At 37.8% G+C, this 20,388-nt stretch overlaps 1 protein-coding gene across 3 annotated transcripts; it reads right to left on the reverse strand.

Annotated features, from left to right (window-relative positions):
• Window positions 1-282: 282 nt before the first annotated feature.
• Window positions 283-14,530, reverse strand: LOC103978467 (uncharacterized). Of its 3 annotated transcripts, none has more exons than XM_009394260.3 (17): window positions 14,352-14,527; window positions 14,207-14,270; window positions 13,441-13,549; window positions 10,689-10,751; window positions 9,596-9,696; window positions 8,273-8,339; window positions 8,097-8,168; window positions 6,856-7,017; window positions 5,039-5,112; window positions 4,873-4,970; window positions 4,527-4,634; window positions 3,070-3,164; window positions 1,899-2,036; window positions 1,633-1,680; window positions 1,267-1,381; window positions 761-858; window positions 283-643 (listed from the first exon to the last, which is right to left on the reverse strand). In XM_009394260.3, the coding sequence occupies exons 1-17, from the start codon at window positions 14,419-14,421 to the stop codon at window positions 557-559; spliced, it is 1,569 nt and encodes a 522-aa protein (XP_009392535.2). In that variant the 5' UTR covers window positions 14,422-14,527; the 3' UTR covers window positions 283-556. The 3 variants fall into 3 exon arrangements, with proteins under 3 accessions (XP_009392535.2, XP_018679583.2, XP_018679584.2); XM_018824038.2 differs by having other exon boundaries at window positions 371-643; window positions 1,267-1,399; window positions 14,352-14,530; XM_018824039.2 differs by having other exon boundaries at window positions 408-643; window positions 1,267-1,373; window positions 14,352-14,528.
• Window positions 14,531-20,388: the final 5,858 nt, after the last annotated feature.

Consider the following 20,388-nt stretch of genomic DNA (forward strand, 5'->3'; position numbering starts at 1 on the left):
GATTCCTGGAGTAACTATGGTTAGAGAATAAGTAATTTAAATACGAAAAACCTTTCCTATGGAAGGAAAAAACTCTGAAAATTAAGATTTAATTATTTTATAAAAACACATACATCTCTAAGTTTGCATAGAAAGAAAATACGAAAACACAAAGTGATCTTAAGTTTTATTATCCAAAATAAAATAAAAAAACTATATATTCTTACGAATCCAAACCCTATTCACAATGTCGTTTGACCATCGACCTACCATTCACAGCGGAATCCAAACATTTTGATGAGATGCGAAATCCAAAAATTGGGCATCATATTCGTCCTGTCAAAACACGAAGAAAACTTGTTTTGGGTTTGAATAACTTGGATGACAAAGCTCTCAAAAATCAACGCTCTAACAACGAGGGAAACTACTGAAACAAAGAGCCATCAACCCAAACTGTGTTAGCATAACGCCCACAAATGGAAGCAAACACTGTGGTGTCTGCATCAGCAAAGGGACATATCAGGACTAGCTTTCACTTTACTAGGTATATTTGGACTCTGGAATCTTTGGAGACCACTCAAAATCTTTCGGCGGTCATTATGACGGGCTGAGCTTCAACGTGCTCCTTGATGATGTATGGACCCCTTCTAACAGCTTCCTGCAACTGTAACACAAACACCGAAAACACTTGTTCATTGTGGTGTGTCGATTAGTGATTACATCTTATGAGAAGGTTGGGTCTTAAAGCTTATTGATTCACATGTCTAATAAAGGAACATACCTTTGCTGCTGTTCTGGCAACGGCAGCATCCTGAAGCAAATTCGAAGAGGATAGGGCAGTACTGATAACCGTGCAACAATGATGTCGGGCATCCATACCTGGAATATATGATCATATATTGAGAACAATACACCAGAAATGGCCACTTTAACAAATGCAGAAAGATTCAAGGATGAGAAAGTCATTGTGTCCAAACAAATCCAGCTTAAGTTGTTTCAAAGTTTACTTCTGCTAATGTCACAAATAATGTAAGAGTTCAAAGTAGGCTGGGTATTTCTTTTAAGTGATTAGACACTTTGTTTTCTTTTGAACACTCAGATTCGCCAGATAATTTCAAATCAGTCCTTATAGGTGTTGCACATCGGCACACATCGCCCAAAAGGAGCTAAGCACTATTAACACAACTTCACTATCCTCGAGAACTAAAATCGGAACAGATCTTATATAATATGCATGTAGACACAGTAGGATGATGGTGATTATAGCCTTAGTTGAAAGAAACAAACCAGTTTTTGCAGTCTCGATCTTGGCATCTGTCACAATGGTAATAATCTCCGGGTTTAAACAGATCTCCATCAAACACCAAGGCCGAACCACTAAACCAGAAATCAATCTATAACCCTGTAATTTGCAAGTAAGCTGACATTTTCATGTGAAAATACTTCTGTAATAAACTACCAACATGATAATACTGTTAACATCATAATATTAGCTAGCGAAATATGACAGGAACACTGACAATACAAAATATTCATTAACCACATAAATTATAGAAGGCCACATCAGCACCACAAATAATCTGACTGCTGCTTTAGTTTTCAATTGAGAGGCTGCAGCATCTTTTTTTTTTAAGATTGTCAAAAAATACTTACAGCCAGTCTTATTTCTGGTTCCTGTCGTAGTATGGAGAGAATTAGACCCTGTCAACCCAACTGAAAATTTTTATTATATTCGAAAATGCAAATTCACTAGAAATATTGAAAGAATCTGCAGTAAACCATGCATCCTAGTGCATTCAGTGACCAATGGATATCCACGATGCAAAAGCAATCCATGTCCAAAAGTAAACCTTCTCTCAGGCAGAGGAAAGAATAGAGCAGGCATAAAATTCACTAGAAACTTAAAGAAAGGAACTAACTGATGGGTTCAGCTTCGAAGTGTTGGCAGCTGCTGTATAAATTAGGCGCCTAAGGTTTTCCTCTGCCTTACTGTCAAGTAACATTTTATCTTCTGGTCGGTCAACTCCACAAATACTAGCAAGGGCATGCAAACCAGCCTGACCAACAAACACACAACGTTATAAAGACAAGACCACCTCCCTACAACTAGCATGATGATTGAAAAATACAAAGAAAAATAGATATTAATATTTAATACATCTAATAATAAGATTGGCACCAATTCAATAAACTTCAATATCACTATTCAGGAAAAAAAGAAAAGAAATGCAAATCTTCCTAAATGTAAAGTCGATTAACAAAACTAAAACCAAATAGACTACATTCTTAACATAATCTATAATTACAATATATATTATGACCAGGACCCCATCAAAAACAAAAACATAAAAAGAAGCATGTCAAACCCAACTGACCAAGTAACTACCATTAGCTTGATATGTGAATGCACCTTGCACTAACTACCATTAGTGCTACATTGCACTAATGAAGAAACATCACTGTGTGTCCTCAAGCAAAAAAGTAAAGAATTACTAGGTGATGCATTGCAATTTGGTATCCATTCATATCATCTGTGTGTTTACAGATATCTCTGGCCAGACTCTGGATAAGAAACACATGGTTCTGGCTGTGAAAGTGATCATTAATGGAGTTCTAGCTACAAAAAAAAAAAAGACAATATATATTATATTCTCATTAAGGTAAGGTCCCCCTCGAAACAACCAAAAAAAAAAGGCAGCAGTCAAGACATCTGAAAAACCACTTTTTCCTGATTGTCTGTTCAAATTGTTCTGTTAAGAAGATTATTGACTGTAATGAATACAAGATAAAACAAATCACTCAGTTGAAATCTGGATAAACCAAACCAAAAGTTCACATCAAAGATGCCTAAAAAAAATTAGCAACGACGGCTAAAAAAGTAATTTTGATCATAACATTATGATCAGAATCATAGTCTCAAATTCTAAATCACATTGTTTTTAAAAATACAAAGTTGAAGATAACAACAAAAGAATCATAAAAACTTAATTACAACACAATGAATGGCAGATAATGCAATATGAAAGGAAGAAGACAACAACATCAGAGGAGAGATGCGTGCACAAGTTTGGGGGAAACTTGCTTTATTACCAACTGTTTGCCTCTACTATGGCGATCGAAGGCAGATTCTATGACATGTCTTGCAACAGGCGAACTTGAAAGTAACAGAGTTGCTCCTTGGCTTACTAGAAATATCAATATGAACACATAAGATTACCTTCAAAATCAACACAATCAGGCTCATATCCTTCTTGATTCATTAAAAAATCAAAAGAATTTAAAGTCATGAGCACGAAAAACACAAAAAAGAATTCTGTATGATGAGAAATGTTCCACCATTTTTTTCCGACTATTTTTGCACCCTACATAAACTTACATAATCAAACAAGCAAAATATCCTTTTAAAATGTTAACAGTACTTTGTGATTTACTAAGGAATTATATTGAAAACACAAAACAGAGCACAGAAGGTTTAGGCCTAATACTATTAGTTCCTAGAGAACATCATATATGGTAATTCACGGCTCCAACTTTAAACATGCATTTCCACAAATCAAGAAATATCACACATCCAAGTTGCTAAAATTACAATTCACAGTCACAGTAATATCACAATGATATTCTAACCATGCTCACAACTCACAACCCTACAACTTGACATACATGGCATAATTGTAGTTGAACATGAGATGAACTTCATCGATGTCCAGGTTCCCACACTTCTGGGTATCTCGTTTCAAGTCTTGACAATAGAAACAATGAAGACAGTATGCATGTCCTCAGTGCATACCATACCAACACAAAAATCTCAATGGCATGAAGTGATAATCATAGTGTTGACAATAACATAAGAATGCCAATCTGCCTACAAATTGAAGCCAAAGTACGAACATGATCTTAATAACGTCAATAAACTGATACCGCAATCAAACATCTAACTTATAATCATTCAAAGATCAATCATCAATTTCTAACACACCTTGGATTGGTCCAAATATATAAAATGGGAGTAAATAATAGAAAACTTGATGCAAAACAAAACACTTCTAATTAACACAGTTCCAAATATTGCTGAATGGTCATCTAAAGATGCTCAACCAACTGAAAGAGCAACAGTTCCAAGTTCCACACAGATTGTAAGGCGGACATAATCAAGGGTTGCTGCTTCACTAGGGCATGTTGATTCCTTTCCAGCATGGCAAGACTGTGCCATGCCAGTCAACGCTTTTCTGCAAGCCAGCACACGCCACAAGTTGACCTAACCCTAGGTCAAGACCATTTGCATGGCTCAGCACCACAGGCGCTACTACGCTACTACCATTCTAACATGAATTATGCTAACCCATGCCAACTGTACAACTCAGCACAGCAAACATCATGGCACATTTATATCACCAGCTCTAAGCTTTTTCTTTTTCCCCAATATTAGACCAAAGTAGGCCCAACCAACTCAAGAAAGAAACAGCTTATTGTAAAACAAAATATTATATGAGGAAGTAGTTAGGAACATCAAAAGCATTTCTGAAATACTTGAAACATGCACTTACTTGCTCCAATTAGACCTAATGCTTCCAGTGCACTCTCATATTCATCTGTATTCTGACCACCAAGAACCTTCAGCCTTTCATCAATGGCCGCAAGCAGTGCCGTGACACCTGAAATCCAAGTTCAGGAACAAGATTAGTAGACTTAAAATATAAGATTTTAACTTCATGGGCCACATGAAAGTCATCGAGCTTAATAGGGTTTTCCTTGAGACAAATGATGGGCTTAACAAATAACAAGAAATTAAAAAAACTGTACAGATATTAATGTGGCATACCCTGAAAGAGTAGAAACAAATAAGAGAATTTCGGAGCGTGGGTTTTATGGTATACAAACGGGTACTCTTACTTGATATGTCAACAGCTGTATAGGCATCGGATGAGGAAAGAATCCTTCCACTAATCAAAGCTGCTCTTGATCGTAACACTGAATCAACTGATGAATTGCTGATGCAATACTAAATATTAGAAGGAAGTGGCAATCACCAAAATCTTAATAAGATTTAAAGCCGTACCTGACCATACTAGTTAATTTCTGAAGCAAGGTCGTTCTCAATAAGAACATGCTGCTGTGAGGAGATTCCACTAACTACGGAGAAACAAAAAGTTCAATATAATCTTTGAAAAGAAAATTCAGACACAAGTCTCAGAACAATGCAAGTACAAAACATAACATATTCAAACAATTTTTAAGGCTCTCAAATATTCCAAAACCTCAACAAATCATAGCATAACTTGAATTTGGCCAAAAATAATAGGGTTCAGTATAATTGTTAAAATATCCTTTCAGTTAATTCAATTATGCATCAGAATGTGCTTTTGACCCCATGATAATCAATCATCATGTCTAACAGCAATCGCACATCGTTGACAAATTGTAAGGTATGCAAGATCAGGGTTAGAATTAGGATCAGCAAGGGCCTGGGATCAGGATAGGATAACTTGAATACTCAAGGCAATATAATCAAACAATTTGTGAGATTCTCAAGATTTCCAAACTCTAGAAAATCATAACATAACTTGAATCTGCCCCAAAATCTTAGGGAAAGTATGAATATGGAAAAGTCATTTCAGCTTATTAAATCTTAACAAGAATGTGCATTTAATCGCTAACCACCAATCATCACGTCTAACATCAATATTCGCAAGATCAAGATCACGATTAGGATCAGCCAAGGGTGTGGATCAGGAGGTTAAAAATTTGTAAAAACTATAAAAACAGGAGATTAAAAATAATAAATTCCATATATTTAAATAAGAAAACAACAAACAGACAGTTATCTATTCGACATATGTCATAAACAAATCTCTAAATTTCACAGAGTAATGGAAACAAAACAAAGCCGTAGGGGTAAAGTGTGGTCACAGTATATACCCAATATGGTTCTTACTTTTCCCAGACTAGGAAATACCAGACGATATTTAACAGTTAGAGACAGAACCAAAATACGAAACATGGCTTTCCGCCTGGTCTAGTTCGCAGGATACTTCCTTCCCTGGCTGCTCATACCTCCTGCGGTTGCCATCCGACTCGCCACACCCAGATATTTCTCCTCTGCTTCTTAGTCTGTTCCTCTCCTCTCCTCGTCCTTCTCTTCTTCTCCTTCTCCAAATTACATAATGCAATGATAAAAGAGATTTTTAGCTTCCTCCTCCCTCCCCTCCCCACCTTCTCCCTCTTTACGGCCTCTTTTTTTTCTTTTTCCTTGCCTTCCTCGTTCTCTTGTTCTTCCAGTTCTTCCTCCATAGTAAATGATCCGCTAAAATCAACTACATCAGCCTATTCTCATGAGTTCCCACTGAAATTTGCTGATAAGATGACAAATCAGTATATAGAGGATAAAAATTGGTCGATCCTGAATCAAATCAGCCACATTGGATCAGGAATTGTCAAATTATTGAGCCATGGCTAATAGCTAGGTTTACAAGATCATAACTGACCATATGAACCAGGATCCACGGGATAGGATCAACTAAGAAGATAATTGGAAATTAACGAAAATGAAAAAAATTGCATCAAAGATAACGAAACTAAAAGCCTAATTTTTGGTGAATGTTGTACTAAATTGGCATGTCAAGCACCAAATTGAGACAACACAATCTAGTTACAGGTTGGCAAGCAGCTAATGATCTACCGATGCAAAAGAAAAGTTGGAACATATTTGTTTTTTCCAATCAATTCAATTAGAAATGGACTGGGATAATATGTTCATGACGAAAAAAGATTATGAAGAGACAAGAAGTAGCAGAAAGTCAGAAACTAACACAATTTTTAACAAGTCAACAACTTTCAATAGTTAAAAAGGAAAACAGCAAATTTTATGGTTCCTACCTCATATAAAAGCTCCAAAGCACTCAAAGTTGTCAACATATCATGACCATTGTTAATTTCTACCTCAAACAAGTTGAGCAGGTTCGAGCTGTAAACTGCAGTTGCAAGGGAGCTAGAAAGAGCGAATAACTTTGCTACAAGAGCTAAAATCCGTATACGGGCCTGAAACATGCAACAAGAACTGATACTTTGGATGAAAACCTTAAAATATTGCCAATGCGTCATGAAAAATGAAAACAAGAAAAAAATATATATAGTAAGAATTTTAAGGTATATTGAGCACAACAAGCAAGTTGACAAAGAAGGACCAAGGACTTATTGCAAGTATCTCCAAGTTCCTGTTGGATCATGATTTAATAGCTAAATCAACCAAGTTGCACAAAGAAGTTGAAGCATCAAAAGTGGCACCACGTCCAACGTTTGTCATAAGGTAAGTTGTAAAACCAGCATTACTTATACAATGATGGTACTACATGCTCAGATTGGTTTGCAATTCTCAATACTAAATAAATTATAACCCCAGCTGAGAGAAGAAAGCAGAGGTCTGCAAAGAAAAATAAAGCAGAAGCTCAAACTTCAGTTTCTTTTTTCTGTTTTTAAGAAATGGAGATCCTCTTCCCCATCAAAGGGAGAAGCAAGCTCAGATTCCATGCTAGACTACCATGCTGCTTTATATGCATAAGGTTGTTGATCCACCACAGGTTCTTTCGGACAAGTAAGATCAATGATCAACATGAGAATATTAGCTGCCACATAAATTCTGAAAGGTAACTAAATTTTCCCAAAAAAATGAAAAATAATAGATTAACTGTTTTGAAACATATGAACACATCCCAAGCTGAGATGATTATCAGGTTAGCACCAACATTGTCGTGGGCTTCATATGTATCTTCTACATAACATCAAAATCAAGGTTCGTCGTACCGTACCGTACCAGTGTTTCGACCCCTGCTCGGTACAGTACCGATGTACCGGGTGATACATCAGGGTGTACCGAACAATTTTAATTTTTTTCATACTGTATCAGTGCTACAGTATAGTACCACCCTGATAATCATATGGTACGGGCGGTATGCTTCGGTATGGCAAACCTTTCAAAATAACAAAAAACAAAAAAATGCATGCATGATATGCTTGAGTAAGGTTAGCTACAGTAATTGATAGGCCCCAAGAAACAGGAACAATCAAAACAGAAAAAGAAACTTGGAGACATGGAACCATCAAAAAGAAGACTACAATACCAGTGAAGAGGATTGCACGGCTATATTTTTTATTAGAAAAGGTCCTTCACCATGGCCTGGGAAAATGATGCTCTGAGAAAAACCAATGTGAAAAAGATGAATAATCAAATTAAGCTGCCATCAATAAAAGTACGATGAAACTGCTCATAATAAATTTATGCAACAGCTTGACTTACAATTCCTTCAGGGGATTGAGCAATATCTTTAACTGCTTCAAGAGAAGCTGCTGAAGTCTGTTCATCACTGTGATAAGGTAATATATATCAAAAAAAGTTTAAAATAATACTTCTTTTGGAGAAAATGTCGACAATACAAGGTGGAGAATGGCACATCAAAGAACTGTGCACAAGAAAAGAGGTGTTTGTTGACAGCAATTTGTCACTATTGCAATAGAAATGGCAAATCAATAGTTGGACCAAACCAAGTATTACAATAAAGAAAAAAAAAGACCATAGAATAAAATTGAGCTATTCCATGTGTAACTTCAGTGAAGAGGTCTGGCATCTACTTGCACAGCTGTTGTTGATTAACAAGACTTTGGACTGTTTTCTTCTTTGTCTTTTTCGTTACTCCCCGTCTCACAGACGATCACCCACACTCACAATGTAAATGATTGCTAACAAAAACTACAAAATTATGTACTAAAAAGGAAGTGTGATATGATATCGATAGAAGGACTTAGGTAAATACATGCCAACCAGCATGAATTAAATGTGACAGATTCAATTGCATAACCAGCAAGTAAATGTATGAAAAATACTAACCAAGAAATAGTTATGGAAATTCACCCATGTGAATTACCAGAGCATAGGGCAAAATAAGTATTGTGCTGAAGTTACAGAAGCTGAAACATGCAACAACCTCTTCTGAAATTACAATTATAACTATTTCATCTTTCAAGCCCCTTCCCATCTTTCAAGCCCAACACAACATCTTGTTTCAATATAAAATCAGTTATCAAACACGGAGTTCCTTGGATTATAGAACCAAAGATTTAAATACCAATCCATAATCAGTTAATATGGCATCATAAACAAAGATATAGACTGGAGAAGCAAGCATTTCTTTGAGTTGGTTGGCATTCTGCATGTTGTAATGGTTTATAGGGTCAGACTAGTGAATACTATAGACTATAGTATGGTCTGGTACTTGAACCCTTGTGGCCATCTTCCATTCTTCTTCATGTCATATAAAAAAAATGATGCTTCAAGTCTAAGATGCCAATAAGTTACATTGGAGAAGAGAAAAGTAATGCGACGAAAAGGATACGCAGTGGTACAACAAAAAAAAAAGTTTGAATATTATGATCAAAGGTTTGATGTTTCTTCATAGTTTGTGACCATCGCTCCTGATGACAGTTGTAAGAGCAAATCTTAGTAACAAGACAACTCATTTCTGTAGATTTCAAGGAATTATTTAACCATGAAAAGAAACACCATTTCACCAAAAGGAATGAAAGCAGCCTGGAACAAACAGAGACGAGGTGATCTGCGGCGTACCCATCAACTAAGCAGCTAAGCAGAAGTGGATAAACATTATACGCAACAATAATCTGGAGAGCACCCACCCTGTCACCAGTGTTCTCCAGAAGATAAGATACCTGAGACAAGGTTAGAAATTAATCAAGTCTTGCAATTTGGTAATAATTTTGCCTCTTAGAATAACAGCTGTTAAGATATTAAACAGAATACTATAACAAATATCAAGCCTAGTATAAAGAAATATCTGCATAACTTCCCCATTATATCATCTATGCTATCAGAAGCGCAACATGGTTTCCTGAAGTGAGACATCATTCATACTTTGTCATATAGGCAGTAGTTGAAGGATGTGGTATTAACTAATAGTGTTAGATAATATCATCAAAGGTAAATGTATCATGTTCTTCCTACTTGTAACAGTTGCTACATAGGAGCTGCAACCGGAAGAAGCAAATTCTCAGTATCATGGGATTTAGGAGGCTGCGTACAGGCCATAACTTGGTGAGGTTTATTCAAAACTGAACCAGGATGCAGTATTCACAACAGGATGTTTAATGATATCAACAGATGTAAACCACGCCTTGTTCCTCTTGTACCAATGGGTTGGCTAGACAGCACTACTGTGCAACTGCAAGCTGTAGCAGCAAAATCTCTGTGCCATGAGATTAACAAGAAAATCTGCATTTAAGCCCTATCTAGATGCACATTTGGTACACAATTTATAACTCAACCAGCATGTCAACCTCAGTGCAAGAACTTCCATTGTAAGATAATAGGTGCAAAAGCAAACTTGAATTTATGAATCATCAGAAGGTCAATGTTTTAACATCTGGAAAATTGTTGTTGTCTTCTATGAATGAAAATATGCCTACTTTGATCCAATTTCTCAGCCAAACATTCACATGAAAATTTCAAAAAATGAAGAAAAAAGTTCTTCATGGCTCTTTTCATGATCACATGCCTTCATGCCACATCAAATTGCTACATTACAAAAGGAAACTGAAATCAAATGCCCCCGCTTAGAGGCTAATTAGGCAAAGCACAGGAAAGAATGGAATTGATTAGTCAAACTCAGTAACAACATAAACTGAAAATTCTTTGCAACACATACAGCTTTGCATGCCAAGCGTCTAACAGCCTGAGAGTTTGCCTGTAGACCTGCTTGTATAAATGGCTGAAAAAAAAGAGAGGAAAAAAGATAATTAACGTATATCACTGATATTATAAAGCTATACCTTTATAACCTAAAAATGATTTAACAAAATTGTGAACACTGCTAATAACATTCATTCCATTTCTCTAAGGAGTTCTTGTATCATATGTATCATAAAAGTCATTCATATTGTTTCCCTACAATTGAAGTTTCTTCTTGTGTTCTAAAATCAAGCTCCACATGATAGCAGGTGTTGCACGGCCAAGTAGTATCAACAAAAGAGCTAAACATCAATGAGAAAGAAGATATTGAAAGAGAGCACTTAATTCGAGCTACTTAGGCCCCAAATGTAATCAGGTCGCAAGGCTAAACTAAGTAGAACAAAATAGCAAAGATTTAGGCTTTACAAATAAATACTGTGGCTATTATTTGCTACTGCTTCTTACCAACTGACGATCACACAGTGCCCAAGTGATTTATGGTTTACTAGTTCAGGTGTTCTGTTTGTGAAAGATTTCAACAAAACCAATTTCCAGTAAAAGCAAAAATCAAGTTGGAAGAACTAGTTATCATTCTTGTAGTCTACACTACAGTCACATCAATGTTTTTGAAAGCGTTAGGTGCCAAGGTCTCACAATGTCCGAGGCGCTAGGCGCTCACCTAGGCACCTCCTCGAGCGAAACGAGACGCTCTAGAATATTAAAATACAAAAAATATAATACAATTGATAAATATAATTATATAAATAAAAATACGACATTAAATTGAATTTTTTGATGAATCTTCTGTATTGCTTTGTACACATGACATTAATCCTAAAACCCTAATAATAGTTCTAAATAAATAGAGATTAACAATGCTAAATAAAGAATAATAACAAATCTAAATAGAAATTAGCAATGCTAAATAAGGATTAGTAAATTCTAAATAGGTCAACAGTTCTAAGGATTAATATCAGTTTTTAGTTTATTATTTGGAAACAGTAGTAAACAAACTAGTAGTTAACACTTAACAGTAGTTTTAATATCCGTTAACGATGAACAATCCATTGTTAATAGTATTTAATCCACTACCAACAGTAGTCATAATAGTAGAGGGGGAGAAAATGAGTCACCAACGGTGCAATGTGGGGAAGGAGAGGATGACGATGACGGAGGAAGCAACGGACGAAGGAATGGCGACGGAAGCCGCGGACAACGACGTCGGGGTCGGAGGAAGCTTCATATTTGTCCGTTGGTGGCGGAGGAAGCTACGGTCCTATGCCTTGGTGGCAAACGAAGCTGCACATAAAAGCAATGGTGCCAAAGGGAACTACACACGAAAGCTACAACGGTGGGAGCTTCGATCTCGTTCGTCGACGACAGAGGAAGCGTCGGACCTGTGCATCGATGACGGAGGTAACGAATCGCATGAAGGTGGCGATGGGACCAAAGGTGAGTCAGGGCGACAAATTACGTAGGTTTATGGGTCGAGGGTCACACGGGAGGAGAAGGGGAGGGTCACAAAGTACCTAGGTTCTTGTTACTATTTTCTATGCTTAGTTGGCTCAATTGAACCAACTAAGTTACTGTTCAACCGAACTAGAGTTAACCATCTGGTTTGATTGCTCACGTTCAACCAGGCGCTCGCTCGAGGCGCCCGACACCTGGGGTTAGGCGAGCGCCCAAGCAACGCTTCACTGTCGCCCGGCAACTGTGCGAGGCATTTGGGCATCGCCTCGCCCAAGCGCCATTTTAAAACATGCACATACAAATGAGAACTAGAGATTTTTGTTTATAAGAAGGCTTTTTCCAAATTTATAGCAAGGCTAAATTAAATCCAGTACAATTTACAAAATAGTTAAATGTCTTTCAATTAGGAACATAAACGAGAAGAAAAGAAATGGTGAGAAGAGAGGAATAAAAGGGAGGAATCAAATAGAAAATGTCAAGAACACCTCCAAATGGAAGAAAAAATTATTAATCTCTGCAATCAACATTGATAACTATAAACTTGCATGTGGACCATTTTTGCACTACAAAGCCAACGAGGAAAATGATTTTGATTGTTTGATAATTCTGTAAGAATTACCTTCAGCCAAAAGGTCTCCCACCTGTATATACTAATTAAAAGTCGCCTAACATAAAAGATTCAGCTACAACACTAGAAAATTTCGCAAATGTTTCTCACTATATCTACTAACACCAAGTTTGTTTGGTTCTCCCAAAGTCAGACCACAGACTAGAGTTTTCTCTAAACTACACATTCTTGTTAATCTACCCTCTTAGTTTTCTTGAGTAATATTGTTGTAACCAGATTTATGTAGCATTATCTTAAATTAATAAAAATATCAATTAGCATTAACAACTTGGTTCTCTCAAAGTCAGACCAAGGACTAGAGTTTTCTCTTAACTACATGTTCTCGTTAATCTACCCTCTTAGTTTTCTTGAGTAATATTGTTGTAAACCAGACATTATGTAACATTATCTTAAATTAATCAAAATATCAATTAGCATTAACAACTTGGTTTGTTTACATCATCAAAGTTCTTCAGAATCTTATAGTATTGAAATAATGTCAAGCATCATATATACCTAGGCTACTTTTTATCAATAGATTTTCTGTACATTCAAGTCTTGAATGTACAGAAAATCTGTTCCTCATAAGTAGGTTAAACAAGCTATCAAAATATCACGACTACAACTGGATAATACATAATTTAGAACTTACGGCATAGTCTAGAAGAAGAGAGGCGCCATATTTTGTTCTGAATATTTTATCTAAACAAGAAACCATAGTGTCTTCAGTTCCAGGTACATCTGCTTTGGTTTGTAAAACACTGCAAAGACAAGAAAAATAAAAAGGCAGATCAAAGTCAAAACTCTCGATTCCCCTTTATCAATCCTGTCCAAGTTGCACATGGTTGCTTGAAGGAAGCAATGAACAACACATATTGCATGTATACTGATTGACACCAAGCTCGTGACAAAGATAAACTGCTTAACAGAGGACTCGGCTGACAGAACCAAAATTATTCAGATTTACTACTAGTTGGAGTTGTAATTTAAATTACAAACACAGCACTCTGAACTCAATTGCCCTCGAAGAAACATCAAACAGAGACCACACCTGAAAAGAAATAGTATAGTACAAAATAGTCAAGCAAAGGAAACGATATATTCTCCAAACAAATCCATATGATCCACCCATTCAAATCTCTGGAGAACACAACTGACTGCATTAGCTCCAATGACTTGCTTGCCATCAAATTGCTATTATTTCAAGTGTTCTTTATTCCGGACGAGAGATTTTTGTTCAAGGAATGCGAAAAGAAACTTGAAAAGAAACATCGAGTGATGTTTAGGGGTAAGTAAGAGTGCGATGTTATCTGAGAAACCCTAGCACCCAAATGAAACGATAAAAGAACTGGAAACACCCCGCATCAAGCCGTAAACAAATAGGGGAAGGAAAAGGAGAGAAGGGGGGATGGATAAACCTGAAGAGCGTGTGGAGGGGGAAGCGATCGAGGAACTCCTTGGCCGAAGCATCGTTCTGCAATCCTGCGAGCGATTCCAAGATTAAGGATCGAGCGGCGGAATGGGATAAGGAAGAGAATAGAATATGAGCAGACGGGGAAGAACCGGGGTAAGAGGCGAACTCCGAAGCCGCCTCGAGAACGGGGGCGAGATCGAGCGGTGGGTCGACCTCCATGGCGGGCGGCGCGGCACTGGAAATCCGAAAGGGGTGGGGCGTCGGATGCGTGTACTGACGAAGATGGGGCGAAGCACCGACTCGCTTCGTGGCGTCGCGGTTGGTAACCACGTTGAGTCGTTGGATAACTTGGAACCAAGTCGTGAAGGGCAAATGGACCACACTCGAACTCGACCATCTTGGCAATCAAAATCAACGCCACATTGCAGCGGGAGCCAAAAGCATGGTTTAATGCGTCGTCGTCGTCCGAGCCCAACCCATGTGCACGACTTCGCTGCGCTTCTCGTTGGCTACGTGCCGGTGGCCCGCCCATGTGCTTATTTATGACTACGGGTGGGTGACGTAGCATTGGAATCGTATCCTTCATCCGTTGACCCATCGTTGAATCATGGAGTAGTTTAATCTGCTTCTGTATTCGAGTATTCTGGTGGATTTAATTGCATCAAATTGGATTACATCGCACACAATGCAGATAATGTGCTGACGTAGGAGATGTAAGAGATGTTAGTGATGTTTGAAGCAGTCTCATCTGGTTGGATCCTGCTTAAGAAACTCAGGTAATATCGAGAAGATCTTCCATGGTTTAGTACAAACGGATCTTGATTATCGTTTAATATAAATAAATATTTTATGATATGAGTAAAATATATTTTTTTAAATTTTATATTGAATTAAGGCTTATGTGGTTGGTTCATAGGATCCTCGAATATACTTGGTTGTTCTATCATTATAATAAATATTTCTCTTATAGAAGTATTAAAATTGAGACGTATGAAGTTAATTTAATATGATTGTGGGTACGATGACATAGGATATGGTCGCGAACAAGTTGGTCATAATTATTTTATCCGACGAATAATATGTGAATCCCAAGCGATCTTCAATTTCAACTTGTCACCCAATTATCGTTTCTTTGGGAGCACCGGTCCCAAACTATACTCATCCTCAACCTACGCCTCAAGCCCTTCTACACCATCAATATCAAGAGGATCTCAATCAATGGGGTACTCCTGGCCATCTCAATGAGTATATGGGATGTGACTAATTGTAAATAAGATTTCTTCAGAGAAAATATCTGAGCAATTAAGAAAAATTCTCTCTACTAATATGTATAAATAGTCATCAAGTTCATTATCTAAAGCATACTTTGTAATTACATTTCATATTCAATCATGGTATCAAAGCAGTTTACTTAGAACAAGCTCTTTTCTCGTTGTCTAACTCCTCACCAACCTCGTCACCTTCCTAGGCCAACCTCGTCGGCGAAAGTGCTCGACGCCGAGAACCCTCTCTCCTTTTTCCTTGGCGAACGGTGTTTGTCTTCTCCCGCTGCCACTTTGCGTTGGTGCCTCTACTGCTGCAAACACCGATGCTTCTTCCCTCATCCGCATTGTTGCTTCTCCTCTTCCGACGATAGAGGAGAAGGCTTTCTGCTGCTTCATTTTTCCACCAACCACCTAATCTGCCGACGAACCCCTCTTCTTCTCTACTCGGCGCCATCTTATGTTGCTCCATCCATGTCATTATCCTCGCCAGCAATAGCAAACCACCTCCCTGCCACTCACTGGAGCCGACTGCTAACCGAAGTTAGCCTCCTCCTCTAGTCAATCTCTCACAAATCTACGATAAGAACTGCAGATTTGCAAGAACTGTAGATCTCTCACAGACCTGCCTTAATACCCTCTACCCTCCTCATGGTAAGAACTGCAGATCTCTCACAGATTGCAGTGATCGTTGTGGCAGACTGCGACCGAATACTTCCAATGTCGAAGACTCCTCTCTTCTCCTCTTCTCCCTCGGAGCAAAGATAAGTAAGGAACAACGCTGCTATCATCCCTTATGAGACGAATGAGTGTAGCATCCCAGATATCTGGTGCAAAGAAGATGAGCTACTCCTGGAATCATTCCCTGAGAACTATACTACAGCGGAGTAGCAACGGTTCCCTACCCAACACTGCAGCGGAGTGACTCATCCCATCCCGATCGCTGTGACAAGCACCGCTCGCAACAGAACAGACCTGCTCCTTCAGGTCATCGCTGACGACATCTTCTCCTTCGCTGTCCAGCCTCTCGATAGTATATCGAGCCCTCTTGAATGCCACGAACTCTTAATCTCCTTGTTGCCCATCATTGTCATCGTTGCGAAGCAAGGAGCAACAATTCTTCCTCGCCGGTGAACCACCCGCGTTGCCCTCCAGCGGAGTTCTGCGTTGCAACTCTCTACAGCACTGCAAACAATGTTGCAGCTCTCTCCAGCATTGCTGTAGCTCTCTCCAACACTGCAGACCTGCAAACATTATTGTAGCTCTCTCTAGCATCGCTGCAGCTCTCTCCAATGTTGCTGTAGCTCTCCCCAACGTTGCTGTAGCTTTCTCCGCAAAAAATACTGTGACTCTCTCTAACACTACAAACACTGCTACAACTATCTCCAGCACTGTAAACAGTATTGCAATCCACGATCTATAAAACTGTAGCAACTTTGTGTTGTCGGCTGCTGCAGCAACTGAACCTTCGGAAGAAGCATTGCTCATCGTCGTAGCTCTCTTCCACCTCTCATACAGTTGACGACCACAGCACTTCTCAATCTATAGGTCTTATCACCATCAATGTTGCAGTACTCATTCCCTTCAAATTATCCAAAGACGATAACTATACATCTTAGCGTACATAATTTTTTAATCTTCTATTTGGATATAATCTCCTAGGCTACATCAATGGCTCTTTTCAATGTCCACCTGCAATAGTCAATATCCCAAGAGAACCAAGTTCAGTACCAAATTTAAACCACAAACTATGGTTACGTTAAGATCGTCTCATCCTCTAAACTATTCAAGCCTTAGTCGCAGGGTTCGTTGCCCCACTAATATCTTCATGTACGACTACCGCAGAAGCATGGTACAAGTTGCAAATCGTCTTGGCAAATCGCTCTCGTACTCGCATGCTCGGACTTCTATCCAATCTGATGACAACAAAACAAGAGAGAAGTACTATTGTTGACTATCTACAAAATATCAAAGTTATCATCAATGACATGGCTTTGATAGGTCATTCCCTCAATGATGAAGAAGTCATATTTTATACCCTTAATGACCTAGGAAGCGAGTACAAAGAATTGACAGTAGCAATTCGGGCATGCGACTCACAAATATCATTTGAAGAGCTCTATAACAAGTTGACTGACTATGAGACGTATTTGAAGCACGATGACAGGTTGTCCGGACCAACTATCACAGCTCAGGTCAATCAAAAATCCAAGAGAAAGAGCAACTAGTACAATAAGTACATCAACAAAGGTTTGGCTATGCTGCCTCGTAACCTTATGGGTCTTAAACCAAACCCCCCTCATTCACATCATCAACACTTCAATCATCACTATTAAGGTGGTAACTTTCATAATCATCAATCCTGGAGTCCCACCTTACTAGCCAACAAAGAGTTGTTTGCCTGCTATGTGACAAAGTTGAACACTCTACGAAAGTTTGTTGATCTCGACCTAAACTTCATGCTCCATCATAGTGTCCTTAGACGAATCTAATGACTACTCCAACTACTTGCCAACCTAATTGGATTATGGACTTTGGCACCTCTCATCAGGTCACCTATGATTTTCAGAACTTGTTCATCCACAACAATTATAACGGAAATGAAGATATCATCATCGGTGACGGTAAAAGAATTCTCATTACTTATATGGGTTCCACAATGCTTAATTCACTTAACACAACTATTATACTCGATGATGTTTTGTGTGTATCTCACATTAAACAAAACCTTATTTTCGTTTCTCAATTCTATACACAAAATAATGTCTTGATTGAATTCTTTCCTGATTCTTTTCTTGTTAATGATTTGAGCAAGGGGGCATCTTTAGTCCAAGGCCTGAATAAAGATAATATTTATGAGTGACCATCAACTTCACAAATTACCCAGCTTACTGTTTATTCTTTAGTTGCAGCTTTAATTGATGTGTGGCATTGTCGTCTTAGTCACCCCTCACCCTTTATCTAATAAAAATTGTTTTTTTATTATTCTCTTCCTACTTTTAAAACTAGTAGCACTATCTCTCATTATCATGCTTGTCTTAGCAATAAAAGTCATAGACTACCTTTTGGAACATCATCTATATCTTGCTCTAAACCATTTGAATTTATTTATACAGACGTTTGAAGCTCTGCCCCAATCCTTTTTTTTTTTTACAAGTTCAGATTTTATGTCATTTTTGTAGACTATTTCACTAAGTACACATGATTCTATCCTCTCCATAATAAATCTGATGTTTCAACAATCTTTACCAACTTTAGAAAGTTGGTCGAGAATTTCTTTTAGTCTTACATTAGAACAGTTTACTCTAATGGCAGAGGTGAATATTAAGCTAGCACATCCTTCCTCTCAGCTTGTGGTACACAACACCTCAAGTCACCTTCACATACTCCACCCACATGCTACAACAAACTCCTTCCCTAAGGCTAGTGAACCTACTACAATTACTCAAGCTAAAAAATCTCTTCACTAGCGTAAAGTCATGTGCTAAGAATATGATGCTCTCATCCATAACTCTATAAGGACCCTAGTACCCTTTCATCACACGCAAAATATCATTGGGTGTAAATGGGTCTTTCGAATTAACTGAAACCCAAACGGATCCGTTGCCCGATATAAAGCATATCTCATCACCAAAGGGTTTTATCAATGACTTGGTGTCGATTTTACAGAGACATTTAGTCTCGTTGTTAAACTCATAATAATCCGACTTATCTTAAGTTTGGTCATTTCAAAAGGCTGGTACCTATGACAACTGGATGTTAACAATATCTTTTTATAGGGGTCATTGACTAAAGATGTCTTTATGCAATAACCTCTTGGTTTCGTTCATTCTAAGTATCTGAGGTATGTTTGTAAACTACAAAAAACTATTTATGGACTTCGTCAAGCTCCAAGAGCTTGGTATACTGAACTTGGCTCATTTTTGACATTAATTGACTTCATCAATTCCAAATCTGAAACTTCGTTATTCCTATGATAACAAAATGAAAGCACAATATATCTTTTGGTATAGGTGGATGGTATTATTATCATGGGCAATGATCCCGTGGAGACTCGGACATTCCTAAAGCATTTGACTAATTAATTCTCCTTGAAAGATTTAGGAACCTTGAGCTACTTTCTGAGAGTGGAAGCAACATTTACATCTTCAGGTCTCTTCCTATCACAAAGAAAGTATATTCAAGATTTATTATCAAAGACAAATATGTAGGATGCAAAAACGGTTACAACTCTCCTCTCTACTAGTGAATCACTCAAGTTATGTGATGGAAGCCCTATTACAAACTTCACTCAAAACTGACAAGTACTTAGCTCCTTATAGTACTTGGTTCTCACCTATCCAGACATCTCATTTGTAGTCAATAAATTATCATAATTCATGCATTGACCATCTACTACGCATTGGTCTACTATCAAATGTATTTTGCAGTATCTTAAAAGGACCCTCAATCATGGTCTTTTCCTTCGCAAAAATGCTCCACTTCATCTCTATACCTTTGTTGATGCTGATTGGGTATGAAACTTTGATAATAGAACATCCATGTCAAGGTATATTATTTTCCTTGGCGCTACTCAAATCAGTTGGAGTTCTAAAAAATAAAAGGTAATTGCACAGTCTGAAGCTAAATACCATGTCATCGCCACTATCGTTACTGAACTCAATTGAATCATAAATATGCTCAAGGAACTCAACCTCAGCTCTACCGTTACTCATAAAATATATTGTGATAATTTTGGAGCTACCTACTTATGTGTCAATCCAATGTTCCACTCCCACATGAAATACATTACCATCGACTTTCACTTTGTACGAGATCATGTTGTCAAATATCAACTACGTATTGCTCACATGTATACAGCTAATCAACTAGCAGACTCACTCACAAAGCCTCTTGCCTGCAAATTATTTTCATTGCATCGGTC

The sequence above is a fragment of the Musa acuminata genome, chromosome BXJ2-3 (genome assembly GCF_036884655.1).
Source record: "Musa acuminata AAA Group cultivar baxijiao chromosome BXJ2-3, Cavendish_Baxijiao_AAA, whole genome shotgun sequence".
In the NCBI taxonomy this organism is placed as follows: domain Eukaryota; kingdom Viridiplantae; phylum Streptophyta; class Magnoliopsida; order Zingiberales; family Musaceae; genus Musa; species Musa acuminata.

Bases quoted from the DNA above. Each gene is read 5' to 3' on its own strand.
- LOC103978467 (XM_018824038.2), bottom strand. From the start codon at position 14,421: ATGGAGGTCGACCCACCGCTCGATCTCGCCCCCGTTCTCGAGGCGGCT. The intron at 14,271-14,351 runs GTTCTTCCCCGT...AATCGCTCGCAG, and splicing joins GGAGTTCGCCTCTTACCCCG to GATTGCAGAACGATGCTTCG. The intron at 10,752-13,440 runs GTAAGTTCTAAA...CTTTTTTTTCAG, and splicing joins CTCTTCTTCTAGACTATGCC to CCATTTATACAAGCAGGTCT.